This window comes from Crinia signifera, chromosome 1, assembly GCF_055691185.1.
Source record: "Crinia signifera chromosome 1, ASM5569118v1, whole genome shotgun sequence".
Taxonomy (NCBI): Eukaryota; Metazoa; Chordata; class Amphibia; order Anura; family Myobatrachidae; genus Crinia; species Crinia signifera.
In genome coordinates this window covers 426,974,636-426,997,169 of record NC_139217.1, presented here as the reverse complement: position 1 = coordinate 426,997,169, position 22,534 = coordinate 426,974,636, and the positions used below count along the sequence as shown (strand labels likewise).

Sequence of the window (22,534 nt, the reverse complement as noted above, 5' to 3'; positions counted from 1 at the left end):
CAGCCATAATTAATCTTGGTGTAAATCCAACCCAGGCTCCACATGAAATGATCACACATTTAGTAAAATTGTATATCCGCTTGCCCTAAACACCTGCAAGTACAGAAGGCTTCGGGGAAGAACGTCCATGCTGTAGAGTACAATTCACTAACAAAAAATAACATTGCGGCAATCTTCAACAGCGATACTTTGACAATGTCATAATATCAGGATGCATATTACCAGCCTTATCCACTAAGAAAATAATGGAAAAATAATCATTATATTCTATCATGTCATTTTTACCCATGAACTCTGTTGGCCTAGGTCACCCCTTCAGTTTGTCAGCCACCCATCAGATCGATTGTGAAAAAATTCAAAGGTCCCAATACAGTAGTCTGACTTGTCTGAGGCAAGGGTCGGACCTGATTTCCTTTGAACTTCCCAGACAGCTCTACGGTATTCATTCGTCCGAATTGACACTTGTGACATTTTTTTTACATGCAATATATCAGATGCGTATTATCCCATCTAAAAAGTCCAAGTTCAAGGGAAATCGGATGCAATGCATCGTGGGTGAACATCTGGTTTATCTTATGTGCAGCTCGTCCAACCTCTGACTCCGGGGCCGTGCATCAGGTCGATTCAGATGCAAAGCGTCTGGTCGATTCATCTTCCTGAGCCGTTGGAATCGGGTGAAAACAGGCTAAAACGCACAAGCATATGGGCACCCTAACTGTAGGAGGCCTATTATAAGGAGGAGGCCTATTATTGGTTAGCCATCCAAACACGCACTACTACAAAACAAACACCTTATCATTCAATAAAAACTATACTGTACCCTAATATTCTAGGGAAGAAAAAAAATTCCCAAAAAACAGGGTAGTGGTATATTTACTAAAGCACAGGTTTTTAGAAGTGATGTTGCCCATAGCAACCAGATCAGATTCTGCTTATCATTAGATTAGCACCTTCTAGAAGATAACAGCTAGAGGCATAAGTGCCAATTTATGTTTTCGCTGGTGGGTGCTCAAGCCAAAAATATAGGGGAGTGGCTTCATGGGGAAGGGGCGTGGTCACAAAATACTACCAATTTATATTACGCAGCACAGTTGTCTCCAATATTCAAATTAGACAGTGACTGTCAGTGCATGGCCAGGCCCAGGCAGGCACCCCAAGAAAATAGAAGCTTACAAGCCTGACAGGACTGGAGTCAGATGCTGTTGTGAAAATACATGTCCCAGCATGCCCTGTCACAGTTTTAGCAATCCATTATATAAAATCTATGGCAGGGCATGCTGGGACATGTAGTTCCACAACAGGTGGAGGGCTGGGGGCATGAGTTTGACACCAACCACTGATCTAAACACTCCTCCATTTATTCCCTGGCTGCTATAATATGAGCTCTGGTTTTTATAAATGGCCTGCCCGCACTGGGCCTGCTATTAATTTCAATTACATTCTTGAATTTGCACACCATAATGCCAGTTACATGGTACATCACACACAGTAATGCCCATTACATGTTACGCCATGCACTGCAATGCCCATTACATGTTATGCCAGGACTGAAGAGGTTTTTTGTAAAGGAGGGAAAACATGGGCAGTGCGCGCCGGAGGCGCGCGCCAAAATTTTTCAACATAATGCTGATTACACATCACACCCATTACATAGTATACCACATGCCATAATGCCCATTACATGTATGCCACACACCGTGAAGCCCATTACACATTATGCCCATTAGTTGTTATGCCACACACCGTGAAGCCCATTACACATTATGCCCATTAGTTGTTATGCCACACACACCGTGAAGCCCATTACACTTTATGCCCATTACTTGTTATGCCAGGACGCAATTTTTTTCTAAAGTAGGGATAACATGGGCAGTGCGCGCCGAAGGCACTCATCAAAATATTTCATAATGGCGATTACACGTCGCACACCCATTACATAGTATACCACATGCCATAATGCCTATTACATGTTATGCCACACACTGTAATGCCCATTACACGTTATATTAAACACAGTAATGCCCATTACACATTATGCCACACACACACCATAATGCCTGTTCTATATGGGATGCTTTCAGCATCCTGGGAGTCAGTAATTTGAAGCAAACATTAAATTTGTATAGCTGAGACAAACACATACTGTACTAAAAAAAAACACGAAATAAAACATTTTTAACTTATTATTACAGTATAGTAATATTGCTGCTGCATGAAGCCCAGCTCACCAGAGAGAAGCTTCAGCAGCCAGCAGGACTTTGTTCTCCAGGCCGGACCCTCAATCTCACAGCAGTCAGCCACTATGGGCTGGAAAGCCTGGCATGTGCGTCCACATCTGTCAGCTGTCCCAGTGATAGTGTGGGCGCCCACCTTCCATGTCAGTGTTCCGGTCTCCTCTCAAAGCAAACAGGAGGCTCCATGCGCTGTTCTCCCCTCGTCCCCTCCAGCCCAGTACAGCATGACCTCGTCCAGCACAGCACAGCGCAAACCACTCCCCCTTTCCACTAGGCTCTAGTCCTCAGCCTATCCAGCAGCAGCTTATCCCCCCACCCGCCCGGCACAGCAGGACACCCCACCCCGGCTCCTCAACCACCCGGCATTGCAGGCGGCCGTGCCCTGATATACAGCAGCGCAGCTGCGGCGGGAAAGCAGGACTTAAAAAAAAAAAACGCCCATACAAATGAATGGGAAGCCATTCATTGGCTGAGACCTCTCTCAGCCAATCGCTGATTGGCTGAGAGAGGTCTCAGCTAAAAGAATGGCTTCCCATTCATTTGTATGGGCGTTTCTTTGTTTTTTTGAAGTCCTGCTCTCCCGCCGCAAGCTGCGCCGCTGTATATGAGGGAACCAGGGCGGATCGCCGGGGGAGGAGGAAACGTACAGAGCAGACGGATGGACGCGCAGCCCAGCAGCGTGATTCAGGCTGCCCGTGGGTGCTCATGGATTTCTGTGGGTGCTCAAGCCCTTGAGCACCCACAGGATCGGCGCCTATGGCTAGAGGGCCAGATGCACTAAGCTTCAAAGTGATTAAATGGAGTGATAAACAACCAGCCAATCAGCTCCTACCTGTCATGTCACAGAGTGTGTTTGAAAAATGTCAGACAGGAGCTGATTGGCTGGTTGTTTATCACTCTCCATTTTATCACTTTTGAAGCTTGGTGCATCTGGCCCATAATCTGATTGGTTGCTATGGCTAACATCTCCAATTCTAAACAGTAACAGCCACACTTTAGTAAATATACTCCCATATTTTGATACATATCCAATTAACTTATACTGATATCTTAACAAACCTTCATAGGCTGACCAAAATGGCTGCCTCACCTGGTACGTTTGTTGATGGGATGTAAAACACTTACACTTGGCGCTGATGGTTGTGCTTGAACCCTATTCCGAGAATTAGGTCGCTAGATCCATCCATTTTGTGTTATACATTGTAGAAGTCAACATGAAAAGGTTGACATGCAGAAGATATGGCGACCTTTTCATATGTCGACCTTTTGCTTGTGTCAACCTTTTGCCAATATGGGGGGGGGGGGGGGGGGGGGGGAGTTCTCTTCCATCCGCGCCCCCTTACCGCCGGCTACCGCAAACATAATTATCGCATATGATCTGACATATGTGATAATTATCACAAAAGACAGCGCTTGCGTTAAGAGCTTCATAAGGATTCAGCACCACGCTGCTTTCCTAATCTCTATAAAGGCCCCCATAGTCCGATTGGCCTGTTTTCATTCGATTCTGACAGATGATCAGGTGAAAAATGGGCAAATCGCATTTGTCTGATGACTGATTGGTTCCGATGCGCATTCACGCATGCATTGGGTCCGAGTTGGAAGTCGGACCAGCAGCACAAACGATTAATTGGTATTGAACCTATTGCATTTGATTCCCTTGAGCTCCCCGGGGGTTGTTTTACATTCGATAAATCGCATGAGAGGTTTACATGGACAAAAGGATGAAAATGCACAAGATCGACATTGATAAAAAAGGTGAACAGGACAATGGTCAACCCATTAAAAAGGCTATGAGATATTTTCAATTTTGGGATTTTTAATACTTTTACAACCAGGTGTACTCCGATAGGGAACAGATGACCTTCTGCATGGCGACCTATTGACTATATCGGACACTGTAGACCAGTGATGGCTAACCTTGACACTCCAGCGGTTGTCAAACTACGCATCCCAGCATGCCCTGCATTCATTTTAGCATGGCCAAATAGTAAAACTGTAGCAGGGCATGCTGGGATGTGTAGTTCAACAACAGCTGTAGTATCAAGGTTCTCCATCACTCCTTTTAATCTAGAACCACAGATTAAGAACATCTTGCAGGAATTCCCAGAGATGCTCACTCAGGAGGAGATTGCTGATAAGACCAGCCTTATCGCAGTGACTCAGGGCTTCCTGGGCAATGAAAAGGCCAAAAAACTATTTGGTTGAGAGACTTTGATGAAAGAACTTCAGCACATTGGGGTCCAGGACGTCCCTATACGTTTATTTATGTACCAGTTTGATATATAGTGCACATATATTCCGCAGCGCTTTACAGATAATATTTGAACATTCACATCGGTCCTTGCCCCAGCGGAGCTTACTATCTATATTCCCTACCACAAGTGCAAGCACCTGTGTTTGACGGCCTAGGAGACTTTGCAGGCTCCTTCTTGCCCGCTATGTGTGGCCCAGCACAAAGATGTTGCAGGAAATAAATATAGATAATAGGCAGCTTTAAAAAAAAATCTGCTATTTAGTACATAAACCCCTGAGTTGCAACTGCACAATTAAACATGAAACGTAGATTTGTCGCTGAATACGTCGGTTAGAGCAGTGCTCTCATTCCACCACATCATGAGGTTTAGGTACATGTAAGCTGCTAAATAGCTTTATGAATTAGTGCGCAATTAAATGGGTTAATTAACTTTTATAAAACATTTAAAATATCCCACAATGTAATTATAGTTTTAGGTGCGGATAATCACTGTAATCGCTATTTGTTTGCCCCTGCTCTAGTATGACATCATGCATATAAAACGAATCAAGCTAACACAAGTTTGAAGACCCCGCCGCTCCCCTGCAGTATGTCACCAAGATAGATTTAATCTTTATAATGTACAAGATTAGTAGATTTGGGACGAGCACAAATGACTAACTGTATTGGCATTTCAACTTAATCATGGGTTTTGGCTGCGTTGGTATGGGGGTCAGGGTTAGGGCACTAGTGGAGAAAGTTAGGGTTAGGCTAGGGGGGGGTTAGAGGTAAGTATACTTACCTGACTCCTGTCGGTATTCCCACCATTAGGATGCCTTCCATCGGTTTTCTGCATGCCAACTTCCCCACCCCATACATACCAGCATCCCCTACCGCTGGTCATCTGTGTTCCACTGCTTACATCCCCCCTACTCTTCCTCATTGGCTCAAAACAAACCTTGACTATGGGCATTATTCAATGCTTTTTGCGAGCTGTGACAGCGAGCAGTGCTGAATGCAGTATTCAACTGACCCCCTGCACACACCCTTTCCACCTCGCTGAGTTTTTACAGTGACGTGGAAATAGCGTGTGCGGCTGCCAAAACAGCGAGGCTGAATGCAGCGGGCTCCCTGCATTAGCCACGAACCTAGCCCTTTGGAGGAATCTTCACCGTCATCTGACATCGAGGGTTCCCCCGAAACTTTGAATATGGTGAGCGACCGGCGCGGGGGTTAAACGGCGAGGGTTGCTTGTTTTCGACAATCCTCACTGTTTAACCCTCTCGCCGGCTGCATTGAATATGGCCCTATGAGTGCAAAGTGCGTTTAATCATTGGAGCCCTAAGCACAGGTAGCAGTGCCTCAGCCAAAAACAATGCATTGCAATTGCTGAAAACAATGCTGTTAAGTTGGCCCTGTATAAGGAAAGAGATCTACAAACACAGTGGGCCTAATTCAGCATGAATTGGCAATTAGAGCATTTACAATCGATTATCGAACAACCGCACAGTCTTTGGATTGCCCATGTGTGTAGACATATTGCAAATAAATATCCGCATGCAGAGCAGCTGCAGTTTGTTGGGCAGGAAGCCAGCATTTAGACGCAGAAACATGCAATCAGCTCCCAATCTCAACTGATTAACTGATACTGCACATCTGATCAAGGACCAATCCTCCAACCCGCGGGACCACGCATTGCACGACTGTGTGCACACAATCCGTCATACAACCAGTTGAGATTGTACAATTGGGTACATTATCTTTCTGGGGGCCTTTAGATTGGCGCAGATGTAAAAAAAAAGGCTGTTGGTTTGGTTTTTGAGAATGCATCTGCCAATGCATCGCTAATTGCAATGCATTTGCAATTTAGCAAGTGGCGGTTATTCTTTCTGTTTGGATGGTGACATTTTGATCTCAGGCAGCAGCTTTTCCTCCAATTAGCAAACCATGCTGTATTAGCATTTGCGCGCGAATCTTTCCATACATTTTTGTTTATTATTTTACATGCTTTTGGACCTATAGCCTCACAGTACCGCTGTGGAACCTGGGTGTTTAGACATATTTTCTTTGTTTCTCCAATGATAGAGAGTAGCTCAAAATGCATAGAATAGATGATGCTGACAGCTAGGTCCCTCTGTCATACTCTGTTAACCTAGAAGTATTTATAGCTGTTGCCATAGTGATGACAAAAAACTTCCGTTCATAAGCAAAGTAGTAAATTAACAACCCGGATTAGTAATATGAATACTCCTCACTATATAAGCGATTTACCATTTATTACACTTACACTAAAAATACATGTTGTGTGCATGTCATTAGTGCTGTGCTTCCTATGGTATCAACATGTTGGCTAGTGATCATCTAGTTAGGTGGGGTATTCTAAAAAATGAGATCGATCACATGTTTGCGCGGGAGATGGAGTCTTGACGATTCAGACTTGATCGCAAAGTACACTTTTTTTTTAATAGACAAAACCATGCTGCACTGCAGGTGGGGCTGATGTGACACGTGCAGAGAGAGTTACATTTGGGTAGTGTGTGTTCAAACAGAAGTCTAAATTGCAGTGTAAAAATAAAGCAGCCAGTATTTACTGTGCACAGAAACAAAATACCTCACCCAAATCTAACTCTCTGCACATGTCACATCAGCCTCACCTGCAGTGCAGCATACTTTTGTCCATTTAAATTTTTTTTTCAAAAAAAGTGCTTCACAATCAGGTCTAAATCAGGGTTGCCAACTTTTGAAAGCTCCTCACCGGGCTTCTCCCGGAGAGGAGACTTTCAGCAGGAGTTCGGGGCTTAAACCCCGCCCCCATGAAGGAAAGTGCCGTAATTTGCTGATCTCCGCGGAGGGGGCGGGGCTAAATGACGCAATGTTGGCATTTTTGCCTCGCCCCCTCCCTGGAGATCGGCAGAAAAGGTCACTTAAACGCCGCGATTGGGGGGGGGGCGCAATCAGGGGAGGGAGCGGGGGGTCCCCCAGAATCCGGGAGGGTTGGCCACCTTTCCGGGGGGCCGGGAGGGTCACACGATTTTCGTGACCCTCCCGGCCATTCCGGGAGGGTAGGCAACCCTGGTCTAAATTAGGCCCAAGAGGATGGTTCATTCACCGAGACATTGACATGTTGTTTGTGTGTAAGTAAATCGAACAAATGGAGTTGGAATGGATAAAGGAGCACTTGCTGTGAGATATAATGCATATTATAAGTGTGTATATAATAACTGCTGAAGATTTTGAATGGTTCCGGCATACTAAACTGCCCCTACCATAGCTCTGTGTCCTCTTCTGGACACAGAGGTATGGTAGACACAGAGGTATGGTAGGTACAGTTTAGTATGTTGGAAACCTCCAAAAGAACAGACTGTTAACCCGTGCATCCCCAACATACCAACCTTTTCAATAGAGCTGGTAAACATTGTTTTTTTTGTTTTTGTTTTTCCAGGTACCGATCAGCAGTTATCATTATATACTGTATACACTTCTACATATTTTATATATGAATTATATCTCACAACAAGCGCGCCTTTATCTATCCATTCCAATTCATAACAAAAAGACCTGGAGCAGCTCCACCATTAGCGCAGAAACATATATGTTAAGGTTTGTTCATATCTATTATTGAGCTATCTTATCAGTTTAGAGTCCGGGCTCTTTTTTCGTGCGTCCTTTGCCAGACCTTGGCCAACCCATTTAGAATGCGGTACCTCGCAGGTGATACCCCGCCAACTCACCCAGCAGCTGCCAGGCGGCAGGATTGCATATACAATGTACCGTATGCGATCCTAGCCAGGGCTACGGGCTGTGACAAATATCCGTAGGATTTGGGACTACGATGCGATGTGCACGGGAACGCACCTCAAAGCACAATCACATGAAAAGGACATGCGATGTGTCACTTTTCAGCCGATCCATCGCAGCAATGCGCCGGAATCGCATCAATAGCGGCCATATCGCGCTAGTGGATGGGCGCCTTTAGTCATAAAGTTCCCTTAGGACTTAAAGTAAAATCAATCATGAGGCGAGTAGTGTGTCTACAATGGTTGCACAAGAATGAGAGAGAGAGAGAGAGAGAGAGAGAGAGAGAGAGAGAGAGAGAGAGAGAGAGAGAGAGAGAGAGAGAGAGAGAGAGAGAGAGAGACAACACATGGTTTTAAGTACCACTGCCCAGGCCCGTAAATTTTATCACATGAGCTTTGGCTATAGTGATGTCAAACAAGTTGTGGTTCCAAAGTCGCTTATGACTCTGTTGCCCTTCATGGAAACCGCTCCTATAAAACACTAAATCATTCATAAATTGAGCCTTGGGTTTTATCGCTTAAGGAATTCTTACTAACTGGTACATCAATACACCTTATCAGGCAGCCGTGTACAATAATGTCCACACCTCCTGTGTAAATAGTCAGCAGCCAATATCTTACATTGTATCAGTCTATGAGAAGCCTCAGAGGGCGGATAAGCAAACATAGCCGGCAGTTCAGAATGTGGACCTGCCAAAGCACAACCTAAACGTAACACTGGAGCAAACTGTGACATCCCTTAGGAATGCAAAAGGTAGAAATCACGCTCTAGGTCAGGGATGGGGAACCTTCGGCCCTCAGGCTCCAGCTGTTGAACTACACATCCCAGCATGCCCTGATACAGTTTTAATATTTGGTCATGCTTAAATTGTTGCAGGTCATGCTGGGATGTGTAGTTCAACAACAGCTGGAGGGCCGAAGGTTCCCCATCCCTGGTCTAGGTAGAAGGTTTAGAGGAGATATCTAGATATAGATATATTAAATTTTCATCTGTTTGAACTGCTGTGCTATTAATTGGCATGGTCTTTCAGTGGAAACAAATATATAAATCACAGAAAATAGGAAACAATGGAGTGGACAGTGCTAAGTAAGCTTAGGTATAAAAGTAAGCAATTGGAAAAATTATTTTTTTTTTTCTCCAGACAAAACTCTAAAAATAGCCAGCGTATTATTTGACACACATGTACAGCTGGGCTCCCAAATAAGATCAATTTCAAACGAATTAGCATTAAACGCCGAGCACTTGGGAAACAAAGAGGATTATGCGTGGCCACACAAATTATTCTGAAAATTAAATAATGAGATTCCAATGCAGCACTACATTGAATGGCAAAGAGAAAGTTACACCGACAAGGACGGCTTAGTGCGGCGGCTCATACGGATTCATAGGGTTTAAACCACTTAGTACATAACTCTGCCAGGAAATGTAAGAGATTTGCTCACATAATTTGTACCTGCCAGTCTTTTCTCTGTTAGAGCGAGGTTTCAGTGAAAAAGTCACCTGAACTTTTCTGGAACTGGATCCAGGAAAATGAAGACAAGCTGGTTAGATTACCTGACACAACACACACTGGAGCATTGTTACAAATTTACTTCTTAACAATAGGAGTCAATTATTTAAAAACGCTAGTGTTCAGCGAAACGGCCTAACACTGTGGGCGAGATTCAGCAAGCTAAAAATGCTGTAAAAACCCAGTTTTCGGGGTTTTTACCGCATTTTCATATGCATCAAAGCCCCATTGCTGGGGCTTCGCTGGGGGAGTTATGCCAGTTCCTATTTGGCGTAACCCCATGGAAGCCTATGGGCTTCCCTTCGCGTCCCCCGCTGCCCCGCCGCCGATCTGCGCCGCACCCCCCTCACCTGTGTCCGGGCAGCCTCTTGCTGCGCTGCTCGGACCAGTGATTTCCTCCTGCCTGCACCGCTTCTGAGTGCAGGCAGGAGGAACCGGAGCCCTTACAGCTGTGTAAGGGTTCCGGCAGGGACCCAGTGCTCATCGCCGGCCATCGCCTTTGCGTTAATAATCGCATATGTTACTGCATATGCGATTATTAACTATGCGAATGCCGGCGATGTGCACCGGGGATTAATGGTGAATCTCGCCCTGTGGAACATACTGTATACAGGGGTGGGGGGGAATGCACCCCCCTGTATATCCGCCACAGTGTTAGGCCCGAAAACCGTTCGAAGTCTATTCAATTTTGACTATATAGTCAAAATCGAATCGAAAGCTAGTCAGAATCGCACATATACAGCCGCACATCACGGCTGCTGCATCAATAATAAATACCATATGCACTATGCAAAAGCAAAGAAGCCAGCGACATGACATCGGGTCTTCCGGCGTCTCTGTAGCCGATGTGCCCAGCTGCTTGCTGCCGTCTCGGCGGCGGAGGGGACCGACGGGGAGCTCAGTCAGAATAGGGCTCACGAGCGTCTTATGCGCACCCCCTTCCGGTGGATGGCGGAGGCTGGCGATTCGATCACCAGCCCCTGCCCGAATGAGAGGGGCTTCATCTGTATATAGTCTTGCCAGCACAGTCTATTTTTCTATTCGATTTCGATGCCACGCATTGGGATTGAATCTGCATTGAATGCGGCTGAAAACCGTTCGAAGCCTATTCAATTTTTACTATATAGTCAAAATCGAATCAAAAGCTAATCAGAGTCACACTGTGGGCGTGATTTTGGTTGGTTTGCAAAAGCCAACTCCTTTACTGGATCAAAACCATATGCACTGCAGGTGGGGCAGATGTAACATGTGCAGAGAGTGTTAGATTTGGGTGAGTTATTTTGTTTCTGTGCAGGGTAAATACCGGCTGATTTATTATTACAATTCAATATAGATTTTAGTTTTAACACACCAAACCCAAATTTAACTTTCTCTGCACGTTACATCAGCCCCACCGGCAGTGCACAGTGTTTTGTCCATTAAAGAAGGAGCTTACTTTTACAAACCCCCTTATACCCCTTTCACACCAGCCTTAATTCCCGGGTTGAGTCCGGGAACAACCTGGTACTACCTCTGGTGTGAAAGGTACCCGGGACAAATTACTGGGCTAATTTGCCAGCAATCCAACCCTGCTAGGTAGCAGGGATGTTGTTCCCAGGGACAGCCGGTGGATAATGATGACGCAGCTCTCCGGCGGCAGTGGAGAGCTGTGCCATCTTCATCCGCCGCCTGTCCCGTCATTTGCGCCGCCGCCTGTGTGGATCCCTGGCCATCCCGCCGACTGCCTGACGCCATCCCGCCGACTGCCCGCCTCCTTCCCACCCCCTTCACACACCAGAAAATGCAAGGACTTTTCTGGTGTGAATGGGTCCAAACCCGGGAATGTCCCTGCTTGTCCCGGAAACTGAATTCCCGGGTTTGTAACTGCATTTCTGGTGTGAAAGGGGTATGAGTCACACACAATATACTCGTACAAGTGTCATATTAAATAAATCAGTGAAGCCTCCTTGTGCATCCTAGTTCTATTGCATTGCGAATAAGATGCATTATAGCGAAAAATGAAGCAAAAAGAAAGCCCTTCCATGCTAGAAGATTCTCAGACGACCTGGCCTATCAAGAGGGGCTGCAAAGATGTATGAGAACATACAATTAATTTACAATCTCTAGAATAAAGGTTAACAAATGCACTGCACTGATGGCACATATGGCCCTCTATAATGCGGCCAATAGTTCCTATACCTAAACTTCCTAGCTCTGCATTTCTGCATTGAGTTGCATACACACGTGTTATGATCGAAATAGTGATGTACTAGATCCTCCTTTGCTGGTGTGAGATGGCTGAACATATGAAACAATAAATAAACAGAACAATGTACTGGACAATTTCTGTTCTATGCAGACTACACTGAGCCAAGATGCCATTGCCTGAAATTATTTTGGCACAGGGGGACCTTTCTCCCACTAGCCGGTGACTCAAACACTGAGCACAGCACTGAAATAGTTCTGAAGTCACACAAGCATCCATTCCCTGTGAAAGCACAATTTCATGCTTGTTTGTGACATTAAAAAATCTGGCTGTGGAGCCGCACTACTAATTGTTTTCTTTTTTTTTTTAAAGACCCAAAAGGCTGAAATCTGTTTCCTTTTAAAAGCAGTAAAACCGAAGTCTGACTATCGTCAAAACCAATTATCAGTATGCAGCCTGTGGTTCACTAAAGGCAAAGGCAGAAACAGAGATGTCCCATTTATAAAGCTGGATTGAAACCACAATGGTATATTAAACCACAATAAAAACACACAAAGTAGGGCGGAGGCTGAGTAGAATGTGTAACCGCTGGAAAACATTGTTGTATACATGTCTGGGTTACATCCAGATGGGAGGCTGCATAGTGGAGGTAGTAGTAAAAATGATTATTTAATGCTGTGGACAGATTGCCCATATCATTTTAATAATGGGAATGAATTGCAAAATGACGTACCTCCAATGTAAAATGATGTACCTCCCAATGTAAAATGATGTACCTCCCAATGTAAAATGACGTACCTCCAATGTAAAATGATGTACCTCCCAATGTAAAATGACGTACCTCCAATGTAAAATGATGTACCTCCCAATGTAAAATGACGTACCTCCCAATGTAAAATGACGTACCTCCCAATGTAAAATGACGTACCTCCCAATGTAAAATGACGTAATTCCCAATGTAAAATGATGTACCTCCCAATCTCAGTTTAAGAAGCAGGGACACTGTTGCACAGGCCAAAGGTTCGTTCCAAAAAGGGCCACCAATAAGGGGCATATCCTTGCAGCAATACCCTTTTTACATTACTCTGGAGCAGGGACAATTTAAGAGAGTAGAAGGGCCCAGGTACAGGCTCTGCCCATAGCTGGACATAAAAGGGAACAGATGTCCAGGTATGGGTCAACTGATCCCTCCCCCCTCCCCCCCTCCTCCTTCTCTTCAAAGAGTTTGCGCTCAGGGAAGCCTTTTTTAAGGCTACTGTCCACTAAGCTTCAAAATTGATAAAACGGAGAGTGATAAACAGGCAGCCAATCAGCTCCTACCTGCCATTTTTCAAACACAGTCTGTGACATGTCAGGTGCACACGATCGCGGCAACCAGGTGTCACTGACCTTAACTCCACCACCTGCAGTATCCCCGCACCTCCCACTCCAACACCCCCAAACAACCTCCCCCACCCACGCACCCTCGCACACGAACCTCGCCCACCCATGCTACCACCACACACATGCCACTCCACCACTTTCACTACCCTCACATCCACCTGTGTCAACACCACACCCGCTGCTCCCACACCTGCAGAATTCCCCCACTCGCTCCTCCCGCACAAACCATGTTTCACGCAATAAAGGTGTTCACATATTAAGGGGGCAGAGCACCTTACGACGGTGTGAAGAGCGCCCACAGGGCACGATGAATCACCTAGTGACGATATATGAATAGAACAGGGTTTAATTTTATATTGCTCTTCTAACAAGAAGACAAACAAGGTTAGTATTACACAATGTGAGCACACAGGAGAACAATACAATGGGAAATTTAGCCAATATACTAGAACAGACAATAATATATATATATATATATATATATATATATATATATATATATATAAATAAATAAAAAATAAACAAAGTGTCTCTAACATAAATTAGGTCAAAAATCACCCAAGCAACATCTATTGTATATCTGGAAAAAAAAAAGAGAACTACGCTGTCCAATAACTTTATGAATGTCCTTGAAGAAATTTAAAAGCCAACATTCCATCGAAATATTCTTTATAGCCTGAAAGTCAAGAGATCTAGACATTGTCTCAGTGAATGATTAAAGCCACTTCAGCATTACAAAGGAATTCTGCCTTTTCTTTCCTTTTTTTCTCTCCTATTGCCGCTTGGAAGAAAAATTCCTTTCTGGCCATGAATTATGGAAGTCTCGACGCTAGTATTAACATATGACCAAATAATTTTAGCACATATAAAAAGAAAAATGAAACCAAAGCAGAGGGAACGTATGAGGAAATAGTCCAAACGTGACCACATGGATTTAGAACTCAAACGGTTAGAAAAACATATGAGATGTGCTGATCACAGCGAAATGCTTCAGAGGCCAATCATCACATTCCGCGCACTTAATGCAGCAACGGGAATGAATTGCAGGGCTAGCTAAAATAGCCTCCCTCAACCTATATAAATATTTGCATTAGAAGACCTTCATGGGGTTTAATGGCAGCCAACATAAATAATTCCGCCGGGAGGTCTCCTAGCTCCTAGGTTGGCCGAGGCTAGAGACACATGCGGTATCATTAAGGAGCACATTTTTGATTTGTGAAACAATTCAGACCATTTGAAATGCCCAACAAAATCACAAGGGAGGAACGGGGGAGTTTAATATCAAATTAAAGCATTAATGTGTCAAAAGCATTATATTAGAAATCGTGTTTTTCCTAGTTCCCATGCAAAGTAAGGGAATTGTACTCCTATGTGGGAAGGATGCTTGCCCATACGAATCATGTGGTACGGTTTCTATGGCAATACCCAAATTCACCACAGCTGAGCAATTGCAGTTAATAACAGGCTGTTAGAAATATTTCCAAGCATTCATCCATCTACACAAACACACATAACTATATACAACACATATACCTGCATATGTGTGTGTGTCTATAACTCGGATTTACATACTACTAGAAAGCTTGGAATCTGCAATCACTAATGTGGAGTACATGGGAGTGGAGATACCAACGGCCGGATGTATCATGTTTCAAAAAGTGATAAAACGGAGAGTGATAAACAGCCAGCCACTCAGCTCCTAACTACCATGTTAGAGACTGGGTATGAAAAGGTCAGGTAGGAGCTGATTAGATGGTTGTATATCATCACTCTCCACTTTATCACTTTTTGAAGCTTGATACATCTAAAGAGAGCTAAAGTGGAGAGGGATAAAGTACCAGCCAATCAGCTCTGAATTGCTATAGTACAGGCTTTGGGGCAAATGTATTAAGCCTTAACAAGAGATAAAGTGGAGGGCGATAAATAGTTAAAGTACCAGCCAATGAGCTCCTTACTGCCATGTCAGAGGATGTGTAGAAGAAATGACATTAGGAGCTGGCTGGACCTTTATCTCTCTTTAGCACCTTTCACGATCACTTGCCAGGGTTTACTGTATTTGGCCTTGTTTGGAAAAGAACAGTTACGGTGCATATACACGGTGCAATATTTTTAAACTATATTAATGATAACTAAATTAACAATATTATTTTACATATCGTCCTGTGTGCACACGCTATGGGGGAGATTCTCTAAAGCAGAAATGCGGTAAAAACCCCATTATCTGGGTTTTTACCACATTTCTGTATGCTCTATGGCCCCTCCGCAGTGGCAGCGCTGCGGAGGGGCGATTACCTGTTGAAGCCTATGGGCTTCTTACCGCAGCGCAACTGTGAGGGATCCATCACGGATCCTTCCCGGCATGCCCCCCGCCGTCGCCGTCACTCTGCACATGCGCAGATGGACTCCCGGGTCACAGAGGGACAGCTCTTATCGCAAGAGCTGTCCCTTGCATTAATAACCGCATACGTTAGAGCATATACCGTTATTAAGACTGCGGTGGCCGGCGAAGGGGGGCGATAATGGGCAGCGGATGTTACAACATCCCACCCTATATCGTTACCAATGCATGCTCCAGCATGTCCTTAATGCCTGTATGTCCAGCGGGGCCAGGTGGCATCACTGAATGATATTGTTCAGTGTGTATGCCCAGAAGCTCCTGCCATACTGTTTGTTAACAACAACGTAGAGTGCGTAGCCAGCTTAACAGTAGGAAGGAGCTGGTTGGTTGGTACTTTATCTCTAAGGCTAATATCAACGATGTGCGCTCCCATGAATCCTTAACGATAACCCTGATCATCTGAACATGCAGTCCAATCTAATGATATCATCGTGACTACATATTCAGCAGGGGGTTCCGGTGACGTCAGTGATATATAGCCAATGATATTGCTCAGTGTTTACCCGCGGGTTGTACATTTTCACGGCACAACTGAAATAGTTGCCGATATTGGGGGGTGCTGCATATCACACCACATACAGTGTGTAAAGACCTTTAGTAACGGTTCCGAATTTAATGGACTTTTACCATGGAATCTTCAGTAGACAAATTGCATGTTTAGGTTCACAATGATTCCTTTGTCAGAGGTAAAAACTAAAGTGTTTTTTTCTTTTCTTTTTAAACTTGTACAAAATGACATAAACTATGGGATATATTCAATTCAATATGCAGTGAACAGCGCCGGCAATGAGCTCCAAGAGCTATTTAATTCAGCGCACTCTGTCGGAGAATGCCAGTACTCGCGGCTTAAACAGGGGGCTTAGTAGCGAGAATGGGCATGTTAGGACTTAAGCATCCCACAGCGATACTGTTTGGGCCAGGCTAGGGCACAAAGCAGCACTGCATACCTAGTTTTGTCGGATTTCTGTTCGCACCCCTAGTCTGATTTAACAGTTCGCTGGACTGAGCAGCTCCCCGACGATGCTATTAACTGCATGCTGAATTGAATAGACACTGGTGTATTCAAATGCACAGGAATGCTGGATAAAAGCTAAAATAGAAGAATGCAATAAGCCAGGACACCTTTTAAAATAGATAGCCTCTGGTATATGCACACCTGTACTCGTACCTCCCAACATGGTTCATCCCAGGATGGACATAATGCTCTGTTCCTGATCGATAAGAATGGTATTTCACTATAGGTGACTGCAATCCAATTTAGAGGAAAGTTTAGGAATAGAGCATTCTGTCCCTTCTAGAGAGCGTCATGTCAGGAAATATGCCGGACTAAGGACTGGCGTGCCTTAATAATGGCCATTAATAATAAATTATAACGAACAAAAACAGCGACTTTTCCTATATAGCTCTCCAAATGCTATATACACTTTAACATATTTGTCAAATATCTTATGTAAACTAACCACCCATAATACATCCCACACACTCAACAACCAATTCCATTACAAATCTAAATGATCACAACTGATCTAACGCTTAACAGAAGGAAATAAAGAGCTGACGAATCATTTACTCACCATGGATAAAGTCAAAAGTGCAAAAGGTCCTTTAGGGGATGCTTATTATTTTATCAGTCACTCAATGAGCTAGAACCTAGAAAGCTGAAGTGTCACATTCTTCTCTAGCAATTAACTCTGATGCCGTACACATGTTCCAGCAGTTATACAAAGGGAAACCGTTCAAGTGACATCTACCGTACGTTGGCTAGTAACCACTATTAACTTTTCCACCCATAGGCTTTTTGTCATGAATTACAATTCTATGATTAACTATTAATTCGTATATAATCATTTTAGCTTTTTTTTTTATTATAAGGATATTAAGGGCCAAAGGTACTAAGCTTGAAAAGCGATAAAATGAAGAGTGACAAAACACCAGCCAATCAGCTCCTAACTGCTATGACACAGAGTGTGTTTGAAAAATGACAGGCAGTAGCTGATTGGTTGGTCGTTTATCACTCTCCATTTGATCACTTTTCAAGGCTTAGTACATCTTGCCCTAAGACATTTATTGTAAAGCGCAACGGAATCTGCTGCGCTATATAAGAAACTGTAAATAATAAATTTAAACTTTAGTGCATCAACAAGAATCTAACAGATCACTGTAAGGAAATTAACTCAGGAGAGGATGTGGAAACACTACAAACTGGAAAGGTGGGCGGAAAGGTGAAAAATGCAGTTTAACGTTGAAAAATGTAAAGTAATTTATTATGGGGAAAAAAAAGAACAAGCTACTTATAGGCTAAACGGAGTTATTATAGGGAATTCTGCTGTAGAGAAGGACTTGGGGGTCATCATAGATAATAAATTGGGTAATAGTGCACACTGCTCAAGTGCAGCAGCAAAAGCAGACCGTACACTGGTATGCATTAAAAGGGGAATGGATTCAAGGGATGCCAATGTGATAGTGCCTCTTTACAAGGCATTGATGAGACCACACTTGGAATATTGTGTTTAGTTCTGGGCACCGCACCTTAAAAAGGATATAAATTAATTGGAACAGGTACAGAGAAGGGCGACTAAGCTAGTAAAAAGTCTCAAATCATTAGAATACAAAGATGGGTTAACCAGGCTGAATAGGTTTTTCACTGGAGAAATGGAGGTTGAGAAGTGATATGATTAGTATGTTCAAATACAGGACTGGGAATCATATGGAACTGGGGGATGATTTGTTCACTAACAGGCCTATACTTGGGACACGCGGCCATGTACTGAGGCCAATTCCGCACTGAATTAAGAAGAGGATTCTTCATCATTAGAGCAGTAAATTCTGGAACTCATTGCCGGTGGGGGGTGGTTACAGCAACTACTGTTAATGAATTTAACTAAAAACTGGATGCATTTTGGCCACTAAGGGAATCCTATAGATATGACTTACTTGAGTCAGTAGTTACAAGTTAATTAGGTTGAACTTGATAGACTAATGTCTTTTTTTTAGCCTTAATTACTATGTTACTATGTTACATTTCCCCAATTGTGTTAGCATCTTAAATTAGGCTCTTTTCGAAAAACAGCAAGGTTCCTGCACACAAAAGAAGAAATGTACCAAATGAGATTATCTGAGGTTCTACATAGCTGTGTAACTACCTGTTGTAAAATATTTGAATGTGTTTTATTTATTTAAAATAAACATTAGAACGATACAAGTGTTCTGTGAGTTCTAGAGGACACTACAGTAAATTGAAAATCACAGAACACTTGTATCGTTGTAATGTTTATTTTAAATAAATAAAACACATTCAAATATCTTACAACAGGTCGTTACACAGCTATGTAGAACCTCAGATAATCTCATTTGGTACATTTCTTCTTTTGTGTGCAGGAACCTTGCTGTTTTTCTAAAAGAGCCTAATTTAAGATTTAAATACATCTACAGACTGAGGTCAAACAGATCTGTCTCCCTGTAAAATATGAGGTATTCTGGGGCAGAAAAGAAGCAAATACACGGAACTGCCCTGACTTGTGTGTCATACATGTGTTGTGGGCATATATCAATAGCTCAGAGTGATTCATGTTTATGGTAAAAGGAATCCAGTTTCTATATGATCTGTTTCATAAACTGGCTGCTGACGAGGAGAAAGAAAAAAAAAAAAAACAATTGAAACGTGGGTGGTATTCAATTGCTATTTTACACCCGATATATATTGAACTGATCTATATTTTTGCGCATATCATGCTTATTATGGTCAGGTTTAGCAACGCATTCGCGCATTTCAGATCACCAACCCTGGGGATAGCAAGCTGAAATGCTGGAGAAAAACAATTGAATACTGCCCACAGAGACAGATTAACAGGGCTGTTGGGCCCTCATGCATAGCCATATTACCAGCTATGGGGCACTGTGGCATATTGTGAAGTGAGTTTTCACCGTAGTATAATGTGAACAGGGGTCTAGTGTGTTTAACACATTTATGGTACTGGGAGTATTGATACATTCTACTTATTAACAACATTGCCAACATATCTTATTGACCATTTTATTGGTAGGGGTCCCTAAAAGACAGTTGCCCTGGGGCCCCCTACACTCCTTAATTGGCCCTGGCAGCGCAAGGGATTAGGCAAAAAAATAGTGACCCAAATCACCACTCCGTCACAGGTCAGAACCAGAAGTGAGTCACATGACCACTGGGACCTGGAAACCACACTGGAGCTGCTGTGGCCATTGGGAGCATATAAGTGACAGCTGGGCCACCAAAAATGTTATGTTGCCATGCCATGCGTGTAGATGCTATGAATGTCGCCACTATCATTGTAGACATTCTAATCAGGTCAACATGCAGCATGCCAATTGGTGCAAAAAGACATGATAACTGTCAACTTAATTCACCACACCTGCAAAAACACCCATTTTGGTGAAGATAGACCTTTCCTCTGTTTAATAACAGAACTCTTCATACAAACAAACGGACTTTAGAATTATATGAATTGCTACTGTGGATGTTTGTGGTCTCAACTACAAAGAGATTAGAATGAGTGACAGCTAGACCATTCAGCAGGACTGACAGCCAATCATTGCACCGCTTGTATTAATTAACAAAGGAGACTGAGCTTCAGGTTTTAGCTTAACCACTATACACAGCATTGAGATCTTGGGGGGTGTACGTACTAAGCCCTGGAGAACAATAAAGCACCAGTCAACTGCAATCTTACAGTTTAGTTGGTTGTTAATTTGAGGTAGATATAATGTGGCCATAATTGAACAGGTTACAGTAAGTGCAGCAGCTACTGGTTCTTCTAACGTATTACTGAGGTGATGTGTTAAATGATCATGGGCACCCTGTTATTATCAGCGCTGCTATTTACAAGATAACTCACCAATGTGCCACCCAATGTATGATAAGTCCATGACACTGACCATTCTGACAGCAGTAGCCATCGATTTCAACAGCTACAGCTGTCATTGCCCCTTTCTTAGCCTGTACCTGCCTGTGGCGGCTATCGGGCTCCAGGCTGCACACAGGAGATCTTGTGATCTACCCCACTACAGCAGAGATGTTAAAAAAGGCTGATGCCATCAGCAAAGAAGTGAACCAGGGTTAGCACATTGACCCTTGGCCTTGATTCCTCTATGTGGAATAAAAAAAAAGTTCATACATATGGCAAGTATCGGGGTGATTCCCAGGGTTGGAGGATCAGGGAATTTAAAAATGTTGGAAATCCTTGAATGGTCATTTTGGCCAAAAAATAAATAAATAAATAAATACTGATTGGGATCAGTGAGTTGTGGTGTTATGCCAATTCCCAAACAAATCTCTGATCATCGATGTCTGCAGATCGGCAAAGTGGGGACTGTTGCTCAGATTTCTGACCCACATATAGAATACTGTATGTGTTTATAAATTCCTAAAATCAAAATGAACCTATTTATTACATGAACTGGATAGTGTGTGTGTGCGTGTGTGTAGGGGGGAGGGGTAATTACTGTGTAGGATGTTATGATCACTTCTCTACCTGCTCTACAACACAAGTGTGAAAGCTACAGAGGAGATCTGTGTACAAGGAGTGGCACATGAATGGACTGGGGCTTAGTAAGGGCGCCAATCTTATGTACTTACAGACTCCAAAATACACAGAGGGAGCACTGCTCAGAAACTCGATTGCTTGTTTACACTTAATTAACCATCTGAACATTCGACACACCATCCAGCGATTACCTTTTTGCCTCTTCTAGGTGGCATAAATACTCATACGCAATGTTCTGCCGCCTCCTTTCATCCATCTCCTCTGCAGAAAGCCTTTCATCATCCACGATTGCTGGAAACAAAAGAAAACCAAATTCAAATCACACATAATTACAGGGCAGGCGGCTTTCAAAAGAACGGCAAGCTCTATCAGACTGTATATATATCTATTTATAAAGTTTGCTGTGCCAATTAAAAGCTCATCATTTTCAAATCTCCAGGGATAGGGTAACGTTTTCCTGCTTGGACGTGGTGTCGGCCACATGTTCCCCTTTGTTTGGCTTTATATAAGGCATTTCCTTCGGTGCATTTTCAAGGTTTGTCATCTGAAAGTGGCTGATTTGTCTGGCCAGTATAAGCTCTATGTTGTTCAGCCAATTCCAGACAAAAAGAACGTGAAAGCATGGACTGATGATGTGACTACTGTATAACATGGTAATGTGCATTAGGTAGATGTGCATTAGGTCGGCTCGCAAAGATCAACATGAATTTATCATGGTTTTGGTGTATCTATCTGGACTTAAGTCGACTTGGGACACCCTATAAGTGTACCACTTATTTCTCCCATATTAAAAGCATTCAGATCAAAACTGCATGTCATAATTAAAAAAAAGACCTATTTTAACGTTCTCGTGCAAGATGACAACTTGGTTGGCATATTCAAATACATGGGATAGTATTACACATTTAGGGGTAGATGTATGAAGCAGTGATCAGGAAGCAGAAGTGATAAAGTGCCTGGTACTTTATCACTGACCAATCAGCCGTTAACTGTCTTTTTTTAAACCCAGCCTGTAACTTAATAGTCAGAAGCTGATTGGCCGGTGATAAAGTTTCCAGGCACTTTATCACTTCTCCTTCCTTATCACTGCTTCATACATCTACCACTCAGCGAGATGTATCAAGCCTCAGCACTAACCAATCAGCTTCTGTCATCTTTTTTTTAATTGCGTTTTTATTTACATTTTTCCATACGCACACAAAGTACATTACAAACACAAACATAAATCACAGCAGTAAATCAATATCACAAGACATTTTACACTCTATTAG

The 22,534-nt window shown here is 43.3% G+C and overlaps 1 protein-coding gene across 4 annotated transcripts in view; it reads right to left on the bottom strand.

Moving 5' to 3' along the window:
• Window positions 1–22,534, bottom strand: part of IQGAP2 (IQ motif containing GTPase activating protein 2) — a 276,016-nt gene that overhangs the window by 168,582 nt on the left and 84,900 nt on the right. For all 4 annotated transcript variants that reach the window (XM_083151991.1, XM_083151993.1, XM_083151998.1 and 1 more), the window contains exon 2: window positions 21,455–21,554. In XM_083151991.1, the coding sequence (XP_083008117.1) occupies window positions 21,455–21,554 (100 nt within the window). The remainder of the gene's footprint in view (window positions 1–21,454; window positions 21,555–22,534) is intronic.